Here is a 19661-nt window from a genome sequence, read left to right as displayed (position 1 = left end):
GATGGGCCGGGCGCACTCCATTTGCCAGGGTGACCTACATCACTCTGCCTTGACTGCATCCCACGCATTCCTTGTTCCCCTCCCCCCCTTCAAAAATAGAAAAGAACAGGAAAGGAGAAAAAAAGCTTTTGTTTTGTGCAGTATCACGCAACCTGCCGACTGTATTCAGACACCTTGCAACTTTATCAGGAGCCAGCTAACACACACGACCCAGTCTTGCTGTGTCAGCAAGATCAGAGGCATTTGCTTCCATGGGTCACCTTATCTCTGTATTCCGCTCCTTCCGTCGTCTTCAGCATCCAATGACAGTTTGAAACTTCTGCATTTGCACCCGTCAGATTGCATGATATGAAGTAGCTTTGCTGCCACAAAGAAAATTAAACAGATTTCCTTATCACCATTAGGCAGCAGCTAGGATGCAGCAGCGAGAGAAGCTCGAGATAACCAGGCAGATCAAGAACTGTCAGCTTCAGGACGGGCGAAGTGAACAGCTTGCTGCTGCCAAAATGTGCGTGAAACAAGTGCGCCAGTTATTCAAATTCGCTTCGGCCAACACGAGCGCTTCCCGCGTGCCATGTAACTGCAATAATGAATTGCTACGCTAATTTTACCTTTTGTGTTCGCTTTTGTTAATGTTATTTCTGCATGGAGAAATTAAGCGCTCTGGCTATCACAGTCTCTGATCTCTTGCTTACGGTGATACCAGTATAGCAGCGCTGTCAACAGAAAGCCACGGATTAGCAGCACGATAGCACTTCCTGAAGCCAGAGTTTCTTCCATATCTTGAAACAAGACACAAAATAAGTGAAATTTTATGAAATTTTGCTCTGTTTTTCTTCAGGATATTTCATCATGAGATAAAGGAAGGTCTTTGGAAAGAAATAAGACATATGCAATTTTGTGCAAGTCGGCCATTTCATTGCCGCGTCTCCCTTAATTTCCCTATTCTTTTACGTTCGTGGGTGATCTGAATTATGGCTCATACAAATTTTTGTGCTGTCCCAAGAGATTTGTATTATCGAGATTCTACTGTATTCGTATTTGAAAATGAACTATTCAGTATTTTCGAATATTGAAACTAACCATATATTTCGCAACAACCAGACTGTTAAAGTCTGGTTACTGTTCTCTGTCTGCTGGACTAGGTACCGTAAATTATCAAAAGTGAAAGAACAACAAAAGGTTTTGAAGTAATACAGAAACAGAATAGGTAATGCAAGCTTTGTCTTTAGTTTTGTGTGGAAGTGTACATAAGAATGTGATTTTTGTTTGTACAATGAAATCCTGATAATTAGAAATCTCTTCGAATTGATGAATAATTTGAACTGTTCTGTTCACGCTACTGCGCGCTCACCTAAATTTTATGACTTTGTTATTAGCTGTTCAGACCATGATTTGTCATGGCAAAATGGAATAGCATGCTGCTGTTTGGCAAGTGAACTCGCCGCACCTCCTAAACAGTTTGCATGAGTCCAGGTGTCTGCAACTGACTGATTTCTACCCACCTCAAAAAAATAGAAAAGAGAGAAAAAGGAAATAAAAATGGACGTCGAATAAGTTTTGCAAAAGCATGTAACAATTGGCAGATATTTTTTAACCTCTACCAACCAGCACTCATTTCAAGTTCCATTTTTGTGGCATTAATGCTGTTGCACGATATGAAGTTGTTGCACGATATGCTCTCAATCATCAGTGTTGACAAGGTCTGCACACACATAATTGAGATCGAAGATCTGAAAAATTGTCTTTAAATTTTTTTACATAATTTCCAAAGAAGCTGCTGTGGGTATGTACATTTTCAGTAATTTTTCAATTGTGCCAAAAAAGGAAGAGTCATTAACTCTTGCCGTACCGCGCCCATTGGGCATTCTTAGCCCACTATCGATGGTTTAAAACGGCGTTTTCGAGACCTTCCACACTGCTCGTGGTCATACTGAGCTATCTGATGTGAAAGAGGAAATTTTATTTTAGTTTTCTAAGCGGTTCGCATTTCCCCCCGCGAGGCGGTGACTTTTGAATGCACTTCGTGATCGTCAAAGTAGAAAGGTAAAAATGGCCGCCTGCTATCGATCGTGTGAAACGCCGCTTTCAAGACCTTCCGCGCGCTCACGGACAGACACACTGTGCCATCAGATGTGAAGGAGGAGAACTATATTTTTGTTTTCTAAGCAGTGCGCTTTTTTCCTGCCAGGCGGTAATTTTTGAACGCGCTCCAAAGTATCGCGATCGTCATAGCACAAAGCAAAAATGGCTGCCTCCGAGAGCGGTGTGTGCGCTTTGAAAGATCGCAGATCTCGTTATTCCGCTGCGTCTGCAGCTCATTTTATCGATGGATCGAGCAGCAGCGAGTCTGAGGATGCTCTGAGAGCGACAACGACGCAAATCTGCCCGAAACATCGGCGGCCGCAGCCCGGCACGCCCAACTGTACTGCTTGCAGTTAAATTTTTGTAGAGGAACGCCTGTTCAATGAAAAATTTAGGTTTTTTTTGGAAATAGTGCCTATTAGATAGCAAAACATCTTGTGTATCTCACTAATTTTCGTTACTTTTTTTCCTTAGTAGATACCAAGTGTGTCTTAACAAACTTTGTTCAGTTTCATCCCACAATCTTGATTTTGGCAATTTATACCTTTTTTATAACATACATCTCGTTGATGAATCTCTTGTGCATGAAAAGTTCATTCATTCTGCCTTTTCTTTATGTATTACATAAGAATTGAGTGCAGTAGTTCCTTCAGAAAAAGAATCTGGCGTAACCTACAAAAAACGCCTATTTCTCCCAAGGTAGGGAAAGAGTTAAAGTCAAGAGTTTTTAACCAAAAAAAAATGCACCGATGATTACGATACTTCCTTATGTGAAATTTGAGCGCAGCTGTATGCATGTTTTCATTTCGTGAGATATTAGCTGCCACGGACAATCTGTCTCGTGCAGCACGTTGTAAACGGAGCGAAGTGGGGTGCGACTGCCTGAGAAGGCATGAGAAAGTTGTGCTAGTGAAGGCGTGCGAGGGTGAGCTGATGATGGTGGCTCGATCTCGCGTGCACAAGGGAGGAAAGCGGGGAGGAAGCGCGCTTGTCTTCCATGGCACGTAAGGCACCTGGGGAAGGCATTCTACTCCGGTGGCGGCTGCATATGATGTGGCCATGCAGGCCCTAACTTGAAAGTGATCTGCGATGGGGACAGAGTGCGCCGAGTGCTGATAGCTTCATGTGCGCTGTGTTCCCGCCGCTAAAATCGCATTGAAGCAAGAGGCAAGGTCAATTTGCTCACTGCTGCTGCTGTGCTTCCTCACTCCAGCGTTTTCACAGTGAGTTCTCGCGATGATCGAGTGAGATGTGTTCATGTTTGCTTGTGCGCACGTGATGCTATGCTTGTTAATTTAGTTAGTAAGCGAATGCTTACGAGTTTATACAGCTGATAAAACAACTATCCTTACTTTCTATAGCTGTCTAATAATTTGTGATCACAATCGAAGTTTACCTTTAGGGTGAAACTGCGTCTGTTTTTGTTATACTAACGAGAGTTTCGTTATATTGAAGTTCGTTATATCGAGGTTTAACTGCACCAGCTGGGGTAGGGCCTGTGGTTGGCTACTTGAGGCTTTCCCACACTGTGTCCTAGTAAGTTTTTTCTACGCCAATGCTGACATACCTTACAATTAAATTTGCAACATCTGGTCAAACGCAGCACAACGTCATCAGCGTTGTAGCCACTGGGCATATCTCAACAGAGTAGCATTGCAGAAAGAAGATGCACAGATCATGGCAGCCTTTAGATATGGTGAGGCTGACAGCTAACTGGAACACAGAGGTGCACACTCATGCCGGGGAGGATGAAAATTGTTCAAAACGTTGAGCACTCTCAATTATCCTGTTCTGACATGAATACTGGCTGTGAAAATGACAACAGCTGACCAGCACAAATAATGCTGCTGCAGGATAGGGCCAACGCCCTAGAATCTGGGACGTACAACCATGCTAGGCTAGATCAAGCAGTCATGTCAGTCACTTCGTTGGCCTTTGTACACTCCAAATTTCACCCTGCATTGCTACATTTAGCTTTATTTGCCGCTTACCCTCGGTTTGCAGTTGCTGGCTGCTGTCTTGCCAAGTAGACGTCAACTTGTAGTACCACTGGGTACATGGCCAAATAGACCAGTTAGGCCACTAGGCATTTAAAAATGGGCATGGCCCACTAGGCATATGCCAATTCTCCGCCAATTCCTCAGAATGGGCGTTTCGATTGTAGGTTGCTTTGCACCTGGCAGAGCCACAAAAGGCTGTGCCATTGACTCGCCTATATCGAGTGGCATGGGGCACGGCACATGGTATAGGCGGGTCTACCGCAAACGCTCTGGTAGCTCTGTAATGCAGCACCATCTACAGTCACAACAATAGGTGTGTGGTACTATTACACAATGTGTATAGAAGAAGCCTTGAATGTATTCAGATTATGTGTCATATTTCTATGTGTACGCCTCTAATCAAGTCTTCCTTCAACAAGCATCATTTGTCACCTTCACCCACTGTGGTGGCATAGTGGCTTTGGTGTTGCACTGCTAAGCCCGAGGGCACGAGATCAAATTCTGGCCACGGCGGCTGCATTTCAGTGAGGGCAAAATGCAAAAAGGCCTGTGTACCGTGCATTGGGTGCACGCTAAAGAACCCCAAGTGGTCAAAATTCATCCGGAGACCCCAACTACGCCATACCTCATAATCATATTCTGCTTTTGGCATGTAAAACCCCAGAATTTAATTTAATTTAATTCATAACATTCATCTTTGGGACACAGAAATCTAACAAGCTCAGGCAGTAAGGCTGTGCTCTGCCATGCACTACTACTGCTACCTTGCTTACTCAAACAAGCTTAGCATCACTTAGATTCCAACATTGTGTCAGATCCGCATGTCTTTTTTTTTTTTTTTAATTGCAAGTGTTATGGGACCTCCTCTTGACTAGATAATTATTGAAGCTAGTTTTTGTGTGTACCCTCTCACCTACCCAACCCAGCAGCTTGTACTGAGCCACCAAAGGCGGCTGCCTCATGAAGGCACTACCAGCAGACCAAAATTATGGTCACCCTGGTAATTGCTTTGGGCATCAAGGTCTGCTAATCATCGAACGCATGAATTTGACAAAAAATGCAGAAGCTGCAGCTGCTCCACAGCAGCACGCAGTTTCACATCTGTGCTGGGAAAAGGCCCAGAATGCTGCTGCACCACTGGACCATGGTTCTCAGCTAATACACACTCCAATGCCAGTCATGTTAAAGAACAGCCATGCATGAATGTGCTCTGTTTGCTTTAGTTGCAGTCTGGAATTGATGATTTTTTAATGGATCAAAGCACAAAGCATTAATGTAGTGGATAGGTCTTTCTCTTCGCACTGCTGTGTTTGTGACAAAAATGTAGGTGCATGTACTAATTCGTAATAGCTTTACTCGCACCTCAACTGCCATTTTCAGGTTACTTTGCCAAATTGCGGCAGCAGAATCATTCTGCGCTGCATTAGGCTAGCTGTTTGGACAACTGCATCCTTTATTTACATGTGCCATCAAAATGCCGGTGCTGCACCAACAAATGAGCAGTGTTTCAACAGCTATAGTTTCTGAAGTGCTCTAGGTAACAAAAGGAAGCGACAACACAATAGTCCAAACACAAAAAGTGCACTTATTCATTGTTTTATACAGGAATTGCGGATAGCTGAAACACATAGGAGGAATAGTTCCTTGATAAGATGTGGTGATGAATCTAAGAAGCAACAAATTTTGTGCAGTAATGGCAAAGGAAGCAAAACTCAGAGCACCAGTGGTGCAGACAGTGTTACCTTACTACAACTTACCACCACGTAAGGCTTCATGCCATTACCCGATTTCCTGGGGCATACAATTTTGCGCATTCAACAATTTTTGATCATTGTTTTTGGCACATGTTATGTTCTATGGTCCCTTTGCCATTTCTAGTGTGCTCATTTGCATCTGTGAAAGGGCTCTGAAGTTAGACAGATGCCGCAATTTGTCTTCATGACAGTGCATTACGAAGGCCCGGCTACACAGGTAGTCCTTATGTAGCAGTGGTTCGTGGACTTTGTCACACAGATTAATTCCATTCCTTAATATGCCAGTCACTGTTTTTGCAGTCAACTGCTGCACACGTCTTCCCTCTACCGTTCCACATTTTTCAGCATGAATGGAGCACAGTTCCTTGGCGAACATCCAGCTGCATTTCCGACAACTTATCCCACAGTAACAGGGCAGAAGCGGTAATGGTTTAGTATTCGTGCCCTTTCGCTGAGGCAACATGTGGCGCGGCGCCGGAAGTGACATCTCGTTTCTCTAGAGTAAAGTGTCCGCTAAAAGGGTCAATAGGTGTTCTCTGGTGCCTTCTTCATGTTGCGTCATGCTGGGCTCGATGGCAATTCAGGTTCTTCCAAAGATGCTTCATCATTCAGGACGGCACATAGCAGCTTACTTATTTGCTGGATATTGCATTCCAATTCAGTCGTATGAGAGAAACACATTAGAGAGGTTTAACTTGCCGGTAAGCATATTGCAGCTGTTTACCGATACACCGGAGACAAGCGCACTCAACAGCAGTGGTGGCGCCATCTCGTGACATTGACATCAACTACAGCACGCTAACATAGTATATCAACAGCCAAGTTCTACTTTTCTACTAGTGTAGAGCTGTCGGCAGTGACAATCGTACGCATCGTACGACAATCGTATGCTGTACGCACTAAAAGTAGGTGCTACATTGCATTCTGCTAAAGCAGCTGTTTGCGTGCGCTTCCAAAGCAAGCACCACTGCAGAAGCCAGTTCTGGCTATGTCCACAGGCTCATTGGCAAGCAGGACATGCAATACATGCCCTGTTAGTGTGCATTTCATGAAGTGGTGTGAACATAAGCTCCCTGACCTTATTAATTTCGCACTGTTAATTCGAGGCACTGGTAATGTAATGTTAATTCTACTAATTCAGAACATTTTCTCATGTGGAAGGATGATCATACAAAGCAAGTATGATCTATTTGGTTGCATAAAGCAGCCATGGCATAAAGGATCAATGGTCAGATATCTTTTTTTTATGTCATGTAGTGCGAAAACCAAAACATGTGGAATAAATGAATATAAGCATCTTGTTTTAAAGCAGATATACTTGCTGCCCATAGTTAAAAAAGAAAACATGCACGCATGCGCGTGCGTGCATGGAAATTAACACATAACTTCCCACAGTTTTTTACTTCACAATCACACACATATACCTATATGTGGTGCACTGTAACAAGAACCCAATGACAGAAACTATGTCTAGTCGATATTCTGTGGCCATCATCAAGAACCTCATATTGATATCCCTGACAAGTCCAGATTTTGCCATGGGGCATCTTGTGCATTTCTATATAGCTAGGGTCATTCTGTCCCATGTGCATATCTAGCATGTCTTCACAGGGCCAAGGCAGGGCTTGAGGTGGATTAACCTTTCACATCTGGTTATTAAATTTTGCCTTAATTAACAGGTGTGTATTTAAGTTCACAGTGGCTGTTATGTGATGTCATTCCTTATACCATATGGCCCTCGTAACTTGTGCTAAAATTTTAAAATACGGAAGTGCCACATAGCTGACAAAACCAGGTTAATGTTGTTTGCCGTCGCTTTCTGCAAGTCAGGCAATTTTTTGTATTTTGCCTAATTACATATCTTAATATCCCAAGAGATAGCCCACCTACAATTTAGAACATAGCGAGTGAAAAGAGAAAGTGGGCTATCTTTCAGCGTACAATCAAGAAAAGTTTAGAAAAAAAATGGTAGCCATAGGTTGAGAAGGTTTGTTTACATTCTCTTGTTCAGTCTTCCTCAAAGCCTTCAAAAGAACAGTCACTATCACTGTCGAACAAAATGTTCATGACCTTGTCACGCACGTTGTCAGACATGGTCAGCAGGAAAGCGGAATGGGGAACTGCCAATTCCGGTTGATTTTTGAGCTCGCCGTCGACGGGACTCATCAGGGGCAGTAGATATTCCACAGCGCTTGGACCATCAGGCCACAACTTCTTTGGACACGGATGCCCAAGCTTTGGACACAAAGTTCACGACGTCTAGCCATTAGGGTTTCTTCAGATTGTCCTTGGACGTGGATGAAGGTAGTCCATGCCTCATGGAGGCTGTCTTTAAACAGTTTTATCCAACTCATATCCGCAGGCTCCTTATCTATAGCCGCGTTTACATGAATGCGACAGTGGCGCATCACATCGCATTTTTAGCGCATCGCATTCATGCAAACAGCGGTAATGCGCTAGAAAGGCGCATCGCATTAATGCACTAGGCGAGGGTAGATTTACAGGTGCGAATCGACTCACGCACGTGGCGCTCCCTTCTTGGGAGAGTTAATGCGCTACATGTAAACGGCGTGCGTCGCGTCGCCTTTCCCAAATGCGCTTGGAAATTTGGTGAGCTACTGTCGCATTCATGTAAACGCGGCTTAGTGTTCCCTATCGTCGGCAATAGCTAACAGACCCCGTTTTTGCTGCGGTCAACATTTATGGTAGCGGCAGCAGTACCACCCCGCCCTGAGGGCAGTGGGATTACGAGAAGTAGTGTACCTTTCACTGTTTTTGGAAAAAAATAGCAATTCGTGCCAACAATGGGTGGGTTTTCTTTGGGGGGTGGGGCATCTCTTGGGATATTACGCTTTTAGTAGTTAACTAATCAACTTGTCACACATTATTTTCAGAGCAAAAGTGCCAATGATAAAATTGTGGGCCTTCCTAGTCGCACGCCACTTTTTCATGTTTCGCCATTTTTTTCAGGCTTGGAAAAAACTTTTATATAGCACGTATTGAACCGCAGAAAGCTGGATCGGGAATTTTTCAGGATGGTCAACAATTTTCTCATTGACACTCTTGCTCTGTATATTATATTTGAAAAGTTGATAAATTAATAACCAATTAAAAAATAGCGGTGTGCGGATAAAAAAAATTTCAAATACGAATTGAATATGAATACTTAGCTTCGAACATTGAATAATGATATGCACATGCATTTACTAGCAAGTTGGGTTAATTTGTTATGTTGGAACATTGGCAATTACTTTGTCAATATTAAAAAACTAGACTAGTAAGCGGTTATACTAAAACATTGTGTATTTGGTTCATGTTAACTTGGAAAATTTAGTCATTCCCACTAGCTATCCTCGCTGGCATGTCTCTTATTCATCATCATCACTCTATTTTTATGTCCACTGCAGGACGAAGTTGTCTTCCTGCAATCTCCAATTACCCTTGTCTTGTGTTAGCTGATTACAATTTCCACCTGCAAATTTTCTAATTCCATCACCTCACCTAGTTTTCTGCCGTCCTCAACTGCACTTCCCTTCTCTTGGCACCCATTCTGTAACTCTAATGGTCCACCAGTTATCTGCCCTACGCATTACATGGCCTGCCCAGCTCCATGTTTTTCTCTTAATGTCAATTAGAATATCCACTATGCCCATTTGCTCTCTGATCCACACCGCTCTCTTCCTGTCTCTTAACGTTACGCCTAACATTTTTCGTTCCATCGCTCTTTGTGCAGTCCCTAACTTGTTCTCAAGCTTCTTTGTTAACCTCCAAGTTTCTGCTTCATATGTTAGCACCGGTAGAATGCAATGATTGTACACTTTTCTTTTCAACGACAGTGGTAAGCTCCCAGTCAGGACTTTTCAATGCCTGCCATATGCACTCCAACCCATTTTTAGTCTTCTGTAAATTTCCTTCTCATCATGGGTCCTTTGTGAGTATTTGAGCTACATAAACAAATACTCCTGTGCGGACTCTAGAGGCTGACTGGTGATCCTGAATTCTTGTTCTCTTGCCAGGCTGTTGAACGTTATCTTTGTCTTCTGCATATTAATCTTACAATTTTTTGTTGAAGGACCTCAATCATTTGTTGTAATTTGTCCACATTGTTGCTGAACAGGACAATGTCATCTGCAAGCCAAAGGTTGCTGAGATATTCGCTGTTGATCCTCACTCCTAAGCCTTCCCAGTCTAATGGCTTGAATACGTCTTCCAAGCATGCAATGAGTAGCATTGGAGAAATTGTGTCTCCTTGCCTGCCCCCCTTTCTTGATAGGTAGCTTTCTACTTTTCTTGCGGGGAACTAAGGTAGCTGTGGAATCTCTGTAGATATTTGCCAAGATTTTCACGTATGCTTCCTGTACTCCTTGATTATGCAATGCCTCTATGACTGCTGGTATCTCTACTGAATCAAATGTCTTTTGATAATCTATGAAAGTTATATAGAGCCTTATAGTGCCTTATTATACTGCATCAAATGCCTGTAAACTCGGAGGCATTTGACCCTGTGCCAGTCGTCACTCATCGCACTTGCTGTCAAGCAATAAGCTCAGAATGCTGGTGACGCCGCAGAAAAAAAGAAGAAAAAAAGGCGAAAGCTTGCACTAGGCTGCACAGAGCTTAAGACACAGCGAAGCTGGCCGATTGATTGCGTCTCTTGGTTGTAGCTAGGTTGAGCTTGGCTATGTCGAGGTTTAAACTTGGTTGTAGCTAGGCCTATACTCGTGTAGCTAGGTTCGGCCTTGGCTGCGCCTGACTGAGTTCCAATGCCGACACCGTGTACCACCGCGTTGCAACACCGACAACGCGTTTCAGCAGACCCGCTCCGTGAATGCGTGTCTCTCTCTCTCTCTCTCTCGGACTTACGGCCGTCACTGCGCGTTGCATAGCGCAGCTTGCAACACCGACACCGCGTTCCAATGCCGACAACGCGTTCCAGCAGACCCGCTCCGTGAATGCGTCTCTCTCTCTCTCTCTCTCTAACGCACTCTCATTTGCTCTCTCCCGAGCATAGCGTGCAAAACCTCTTCACCTCGCAGAGCATTGGCACGAGCGCGTGCGAACGCCCCAGCTGTGGAGGAAGACGACTACGCTCGAAACGTATTCATATGGTTCGCATAAATGCATGTTCTGCAAGCGTGACTGTATAGCCTAGTGGTTACGACACTCGCCTTGGGACCGCGGGTACGCGGGTTCGAATCACCCCTCGGCAAGAAAGTTTATTTACTTCTATTTCTTTCTTCATTGCTGCTGATTATAGTTTTTTATACGAACCACAAATTACGGCTGGCTTAAACAGCTTCACTGTTAAAAAAATGTCGCAGTTATGCCCGAAAGGCGACGCATCAATTGCGATAGCAAGTTAGTAGAGAGCTATTCGGAGTGGGGATAGTAGTTTTATCGGTTGCATAAACTTGGACACATTCGCGTACTAACTGAATTAACAAGCGTGGTGTTAGCGCGCACAAGCAAACATGAATAGATCACACTCGATGACCGCAGACAACCACTGTCAAAACGCTGGCAGCAAGCGCAGCCGCCGCAGCGAGTGGCGAAGGTTCGTGCGGTCTATCGCTTCAACGGAATCGGAGCGGCGAATGCACAGCGCATACAAAGGTCAGAGCCGTGTGGAGATCGCTTTCAAGATACGGTGCGTGTGACGGGCCGCACCGGCGCAAAGCGCAGTTTTTGGCAGAGTAGAAGCTGCCCCCCCCCCCCCCTCCTTCCCGCGCTGCCACCCGCTCTGCTTTTGCGTGGGAGATTGAGTGGCCAGTTCCCCTTGCGCCCAGTTGCAAGATACGCATTTGGTGCCGCAGCACAGCGTCGTCCCCCCTCCCTCCCTCCCATACCCCCACGGCCTTTCGCGCAACGGAAGTCGCGTTTGCTCGCCGCCGTACGTTCGCTCTCCGTGATAGCGCGCGTCCACGATTTTATCGCCCTTGGAATTTATACGGAACCTGACGACGACGGCGACGCTGACGGCAGAAATCCGCTTGAAGTGTCCGTATAATTGCTATCGCAATAAAAAAAAGTGCACCTTCGCACTCCGCAAACCTGTGCCCCTTGCTACTGAGAGGCTGGCTTTCCCGCAAAGATTAGACGTCTAGTGGATAAGTGTGCTTTACAGGCGAAATTTTGGTAGCGGCACGAAATTGTCGCAAAATTCAGCACGAAATCGCTTCAGTTTTCTTAGGTTAGATAGAAACAAATGCTAAGAGCCGTGTTTCCTCTTGCACAGCCAGCAATATATTCGATTTGATAAGAGTATTTGTATCCCACCGAATATTCGAACGTTTTCGGATATTTTTGGGGGGATCGATTACGAATTTAAAAAGTATTCGAACATTTTGAATATTTGCAAGCCCTTACCAATTACACATTTAGGCAAAATAGAAAAATAGCCTGGCTTTCTCCAAACAACGGCAAACATTACCTTGGTTCTGTCCACCTACGAGGCACTTGCAAATTTTTAAATCTTCACACAAGTTACGTGGGACAAATGGTATATAGTCTGTCATAGGCAGTACTTGCTGTATGCCCACATATTAAGTCAGATATATATTTTAGGTGCGCATGACGTACAAGCGTGAGTGCATTGTGTTTCTTCATCTAGGCCCTCCACCAGGCACGAATGACGTATTTATGTGTTTAATTTCAAATATGTAAAAAAAAAATATGCCAAGCATAGTGTGTGCATGAGCCATGACAGCTTTGGGTTATAATTTAAACATATAAAAAGACAATAAGAAAGTGACAGGTCTTTAGAAAGGTGACTATTCTTCTGTTGGCTGAGAGAGCTCCAGATCTAGTTATCCTTAGGAAATACTCGACAGGATATCCGAAATTAGGTGTCTCATGGATATTCTGTACATCTCACAGTGGTACATACATTGATATCGGTATGCAGTTTGGATGTTCCATGGTCTAAGCATCTTCACTGGGAAACGGAAGTACAAGAGAGAAAAAAAAGGAACACACAACTGGAGCATAGAAACAAGTTATTAACCATTTTGCCTTCAACTTCTGACATTTCTTGGTTCTGTATCTTTATGTTTTCTCTTGCTTTGTTTTACGTGCGTGCAGAATGGTATTAAATGTTTACGGACCGCGAGTTCTGTTAATGAACTGAATATTTCTGTGCCCTGGAGGTCGAATTTCCAGCCAGTACTATATATAGTATATCACTGTATATGTCAGCAGCATAGTTTGGCACTCTTTAACTGGCTGCAGTCTCTTTTTCTTTTTTTGATTCTGCGGTTCGTAATCTTGACGCCGACTGCACATGCATGTTGTTGGGGAGTAAAAACCGTTTGGAATGCGGTGCTCTTGCGTGTCTATTTCTCGTGGTTTTTCTTTTTCTCATTTTGTTTAGCAGTTATCGCTTCGATGCGGTTTAGCTTTAAATAGACTAAGAGGGAGAGGAGGTGAAACCTCCCGAAGGCTAGGCGGGCCGCGCGGCCCGCTGCCCTAGATCTAGGGATAAATCCCTAGGGCTGGCGTCAGTGCACCGCAAGCGTAGTTTGACTGGTCGAACTGAACTTTGGAAGGGTCAAATTTCCAACGGGCTCGGCAGGCTTGGCGCCGCGGTGGAACCTACTCAAACCGGCGCGCTGAAATAACGGCCTCCGACTCAATGCTGCGGGGCGAAAGTTGTGGGTCGCGCCAGTCAATCGGAAGGAGGGCTCCTCCATTGTCCACCTGTGATCGCTCTCCTCGCGACGCTGACTGAATGGAAGCTACACATAAGGAATAGTAGCGCGTAATGGGCGAACCCTTCTTCATTCTCTGGAACAGGCAGCTGGCTCTCGTTGCTGATTGGTTGACACAAGCCCCAGCCTTCGCTGTTACGCGGGCTGAGCAGCTTCCAGTGGTCAAAATCAGTCGCGAGTGTTGCGGCGTTTTACCGAGAACGGTTTCATTTTGAAACTTCGTTTTATTGCGATAGGAGTTATATGGACTCTGCAGGCGCATTTTTTGCCGTCGTCGTCGCCGTGATGTTGCGTATAAAGTCCAAGGGCGATAACACCGTCGCCGTGCGCCGCATGCTGTATGTGTGAGTGAAAGCGTACGAAAGGAGCCGACAATTCCGGCTCAATTTCGCGCGCGCAACGGAGGAAAGTGGGGAAGAAGCGCTCCTCTTCCGCGCACCGGGGGGGGGGGGGGGGAGGGAAGGGGGGGGGCGGATTGTACTGCGGCAGTAACGGCCACGCGGGCTCTATCTTGAAAGCGGTCTGCGTTGAGGGCAGAGGCTAGGTGCGCCGATGGCTCACACCTCTGTGCGTACTCGCCGCTCAGTTTGCGTTGAAGCGATAGACAGCACTAGGTAACTTCGCTGCTGCTGCTGCGCTTCTTCACGCGAGCGTTTTGACAGCGAGTGTCCGCGGTCATCCAGTGTGGTGTGTTAATTTTTGACTGTTCGCGCTGACATCATGCTTGTTAATTTAGTTAGTAAGCGAATGTTTACAAGTTTTAAACAGCCGATAAAACTACTATCCGTACTTCGTATTCTAGCTATCTACTAATTTGCTATCGCAATTGATGCGTCGCATTTCGGGTGAAACTGCGACTTTATTTTTTTCTTTTCTTTTTTTTTTTTTTTTTTCTTTTTGGTGTTCCTTCCCATGTGCCGGCCGATGACTGACAAATCGCACATTTCACCACTTCGTTTCCAAAGTTTACATTGACGCACCTCAGCCGAACGCGCGTACTCTCCGTTTCACATGGTGCGAATTTCACTGTGTTTTCGCACTTGCGGCAAACGGACCGTCGGACCCTTTTCGTGCGTGCGATATTTCGCGTGCGAAAAAATCGCACCACGTGAAACAGGCTTCATTTTAGTATGGGTCGTTGCTCGGTGGTTCGTAACTCGGAATTTTTTCTCCCTCTCGAAGTCGCTCGCTGGCGTGTATGTGCTTGACATTTTCCCGCTTTTCCGCCCATTTCGACGCTCTCGCGTTTCACTGGCTGTATCTTCGCGATACGCTGCCTGGAATCTCAGGTGGCGCGTGTTTCTTTCGACCATCGTTACTTTTTTTTTTTTTTCAGTTCTTGTTTTCCTTTCGTGTGCGGTGTGTGGCTTTTTCTGTCTTTTCTTTCCTCGCACGTCTGCTCGTGTCTACCCGTGTCGTCTGCCCGGCTGTTTCTTTCTGTAGCTGCTTGGCGCCGCGCCATGCGTGGCTCAGCGCTGAGACGCGCGCCTTTCCTCCTCTCTCTCGTTTCTCTGGAGCGCGCGGAAAGGAAGGAAGAGAAGGAGGGTGTGGCGACTCCAGCTCATGGGCGAGAATGAGGGCGCGAGGTTCTATTCCCAGTCAGGCGCGCCCTCAAAATAGCGCCCACGCGTGTCAGAAGGGGGGAAGGGTTGGTGAGCGGGCATCGACGTGCATTGCGCCGTTGCGAGCGGGAGTCAAAGGGGGCGAGGGTGTTATGGCGGCGTTCGCGATGCAGCCAGGGAAAGCCAGCTTTTAGGCGCTAGGCGAGCTGGAGTCTGGTGAGAGGGCGTGACGGGAGGAAGAGGAGGGATTCGGAAGCGTAAACCTGGCACCGGTTTCAAACTCCCAAAGCTGGAGAGCCGGCCGCACGGTCGGTTTTTTCTTTCCCTCCCATCACCCTCCTCACACCTCTCTCGGAGTCGATCTCCAGGAAGGCTCCGTCTTAGAAACAGGCACTCTTTTGCCCCGTGACCCGTCGACGACGCTGCTGCTCTGAGGTAATCGACGCTGAGTTCTTGACACGCCTGTATATAATCTCCATGACGCGCAGTTATGAACACTGGCAACCTTTCTCACTTCTATTGTGTGTCTCGGGGTCATTGGATCTGACTGTGTTCCTTAAATGGACATCCAGCTAGGGAAGCAGTGTCTTGGCTAGCAGCAACGCAAGCGGATTATTTTCGTTTTATTTCTTTTTTTTATAGTTGTATTGTTTTTCTGGCAATGTCGGAGCATGTTCTTCTTTGCATTGACATGATGGATTGCCTGTTGAGAGTATTATCTGACTTCTGCTGCTCGCCTATTGCTTTTAAAGTGAAAGTGCTATCTCTAAATACAGATCTTTGTGCTGACATATTTAAGCTTTGCTGATAGCCTCTTTCTGAGCATACTTATTGTACACATACATCGGGTGCACTTGGCTCTTACATGAGCAGCCGGTTCCTGCATAATATTTTGTTTGCTTTCTAACAGTTTTTTTTTTTTTTGTTTCTCTGATCATCTGCTTGAGTTTTAGTGGGGCAACAGTAGTATAGAGTTTAGCCTTAGATTTGATTATGATTATAATTAGTCATTACTAAATGAGTGTTCCTTCAGCTGCTACAGGCAGCTGTATACATGTTTGTGTGCATATTTGCCTCTTTTCAAACAGAAAAGAATTTGCAAACCATCGTAGCCATGGGATAACTGAATTTGCTTGCAGCCTAGACATCAATTCTGAAATGTGCATACAGTTCACAGTTGCATATGCAACTGTTGAATTATACCTCTAGGTCCCAGTCTGCAGGTATGGGCCCAAATTGCATCTTTCTCCTGTTCAATGAATAGCGTTGCATATGACTTGTTTGTCTCTGAAATGTAACTTGAACGATTTGGAACTAGTTCAGGCTATCAATGACCCATTGTGGCTTGTGGCATTGATCAATTAAACAGGCTTCTTGCACTGGGTTTGGGCTCAGCAGATCAGTAACTTTCGTGCACGAAAGAATTGGATGTTTCAATTAAGATCACGTAATATTAGTGAGGTCTTAAAACGGGCTGCAGAAATGACACAGCCTATTTGAATATGTCATGTACAATAGGAAAAGGGAGGGGGCTAGCACATCTTTGATCCAGCCTGTGCTGTCCTGTTGCTGCCTTTTTTTGCCAGGAGTTGCGTTCACATCTTCGTATGTGTTTGGGTCTTTTGGTAGTTAAACTCGCTATGTTTAGTGCTGAAAATACAGAGGCCGTCAGCATGAGAGCTAACTAACTTGCATCAGAGGGCGCAGGAACAGACATTTGTGCTAGTAGTTAGTAAATCTTCAGTTGGAAGTTGGGTATCATTCGAGTCACGCGCTAATAAACCTTTACTTGGGGAGTTAGCACTTGGTGCTTTTGTGCATGTGAAGATTAGTAGCTGCTGCCTTCAGTGCAACATTGGTTGGCACCCAGTGCTTATCCGGTAACTGGTGCTTTCGCATTTACAAAGAGTGGTTGGTACCTCTGTGGTGGCTCAGTGGCTATAGCATTCTGTTGCTCAGCCTGGGGTCATGGATTCGGCTCCTCGTCGCAGTGGCCACATTCCGATGAAGATAGAATCAAAGAAGTGCTTGCATAGGGAGCTTTGGAGGCATAACAAACAAACCTCCGGGGGCATGATAAACGAAGCTCCGGTGGCCGAAATTAACTCGGCTCTCCGCGTTGGCATCTCCCATAGCTCCCACGTTGCTTTGGGACATTAAACCCCCGTAGTCATTCTAAGATCAGTGTACTATCTTGTTTGTGACACTAATGCTCAAGGCATTAAACATGCAGTTCCTTATTTTGTTTTCACGTCTTTGCTGCTGCGTCTGTCTTGTGCAGGCCTCTGGGCGGCACGCTGCAGACTTACTTTGAGAACCTCTCACTTCGAGGGGAAACAGCGCGGGGCCTGAGCTTTGGTGGCGGAGCGCCGACGGACTTCATTCCCTTCAACCCCGTAGATCCGTGGAACCAAAGAACTAGGAGTAAGTGTAGCAGTTATGGCAATGTAGTTGTAATAAGCTATGGATATAGTTGTAATAAGCTATGGATATAATTGTAATAAGCTATGGATGTGGGCAAAGCTGTCTTTTGTGCTTATATTGTATAGTCAATTCTCCTGCTAGTTCCTTCCTCTTCTTGTCTTCTTTCTGGAGGCACTCTGTGATAGTTGGTGGGTGAATGTCCAGACTTTTTATACAAATAGGCTACAATTGTTTTGAATCGAAAGTATTCAGTTCGTGAATTTGATATTCAGTTATGGCCAGACAGGTGGGGTTCACTACAATGCTTGTAACTGAGAAAGGTCGGTGCTTGTGGTCCGTGAGCTGCTTCAAGAGTCTATTGCAAGTGAATAAGGAACTGGGTTCAACTTTCACTTGTTGCTCAGTGGCAAGCTGCCCAGCTGAACGGACTTCCAAGTAGCATTGTGTATATTGAAGGAAATATTTTTAAAAATTTGTACGACCTTCCCTCTCCACATACTTCTACTTTTAGAAGTCACATGTACTGTATGTGACTCGATACTGAAAGCCTCTTTAATGTTCGATTCGTTTAAACTAATAAATTTCAATTTTTGAGCACCCCTCATAGCATTCAATGCCTGTCTTTTTCTTTGTCCACAGCAAAGTATGAGTAAGTATCTTGCTTCAATGCTTGTAAATCAATGTGGTGCTTTTTCTGAGCAACGCCGAGCTACATAGTAGTGGGGTTCTGCAGGCAAAAGGGTCATAAATAATGACAAATTGTGCGCTTATTGACATGCGGTATTGCATTCTTAGGCGTTGATTTACGAGAATGTGCAAGCCTAATTATTAGTATAAAGCCAGCGTTAGCATTACTCGCCATGGTGGCTCAGTGGCTATGGCCATGATTTGCTGCTGAGCACAAGGTCACGGGTTTGATTCCTGGCCGAAATGCTAAAACACTAATGTGCCAAGATTTAGGTGCTTGAACCCCCTCATGGGGTAAAAATTAATCCAGATTTTTCACTACAACATTTCTCATAGCCACCATCCTGCTTTAGGGCCTTAAATCCCCTCTGCGTTTGGCCGGGTCAGAAGCCAACTTCCAGATCAAGAAGAAGCTTTAAATGTGGCACACACTTGCCAGGCAGAAGAGGCATCAAAACACGAATAACCACATGCGGCAACAGCGTCGTTGCTTTTAACAACAATGTGGGCCAATGAGCAGCGGCAGAGATAGCACCCTTTTAAAATTCTCAGTTCAACTTCGTTTTGTAGTGATGTCAGAAGATAGGTGACATGCAGAGCGAAAGCGCAACCCCCATAAATCAGTCAGTGAATGAGTGTTTGCATTGTTGATATTTACAAACGTTTGCTGCTTACATTCTGTCGCTTGAGATTGTCCGTACTTATCACATTTTCGTTGGCAACGTTGCTCTGCAAATGTCTTCAAAACGGCTTTCTGCTAACTGCGACTGCTGAACATCCTTGCCGAGCAAAGAAAGTATATTTCCTGTAGGTGCACAATGTATCTATTCCACATCCACACTGATGGATTGCTCACTGAGGAATGCAAGTGGAAGAAGCTCGTGTTTGATTTGTGCAGGTTCCACATCGCCCCCTGAACAAGCGAGGCAACCAGCACCACCTCTGGCTCAAAACATGTCTTCGGAGACGGCAACAGAACCGGCTACAGAGGAAGCCACAAGGCCTGCTTCAGATACAGCAGCAGCTGACAGCAACGGCGAGATTGAAGACCGGCCAGCACCTGTCCGAAAGTCTCGGCGATACAGTGACCCACCTGTGTTCTACCCACAAGTCGACGTAAGTCAGTTGTTTGCCTTTGACCTTATGAACTGTTTTCTCACGGATTGCGCTGCTTGCATATTATTCTTTCTCGGCTTGATTACAGTTTTCTAATAACAAAATAGTGCTAGAGTGCCCGCATGCTAAGAATCTGTAGCATATTAAAGGATTTCAAGTTATCAGAGTTAGAGCCCTCATTGTGACATCCTGCATAGGTAGTGTTCTGTGTTTTCAATTCATTTAGACTCCCAGAAAAGCCATACATAAAATTTTCACCAATCCATATTACTGAGACAGCAGTTAAAAGCTCAAAACCGGGCTTGCCGCCTCTGTCCTTGATACTGA

The 19661-nt window shown here is 45.2% G+C and overlaps 1 protein-coding gene across 1 annotated transcript in view; it reads left to right on the top strand.

The window, feature by feature from the left end:
* Positions 1–19661, top strand: part of LOC119453477 (uncharacterized) — a 44473-nt gene that overhangs the window by 13167 nt on the left and 11645 nt on the right. Inside the window, exons 5-6 of the mRNA XM_037715511.2 lie at positions 17389–17531; positions 19117–19334. Coding sequence (XP_037571439.1) covers positions 17389–17531; positions 19117–19334 — 361 coding nt within the window. The remainder of the gene's footprint in view (positions 1–17388; positions 17532–19116; positions 19335–19661) is intronic.

The sequence above is a fragment of the Dermacentor silvarum genome, chromosome 5, assembly GCF_013339745.2.
Source record: "Dermacentor silvarum isolate Dsil-2018 chromosome 5, BIME_Dsil_1.4, whole genome shotgun sequence".
Taxonomy (NCBI): Eukaryota; Metazoa; Arthropoda; class Arachnida; order Ixodida; family Ixodidae; genus Dermacentor; species Dermacentor silvarum.
Note: the sequence above shows the minus strand (reverse complement) of the source record. Positions and strands in the feature narration are given on the sequence as shown.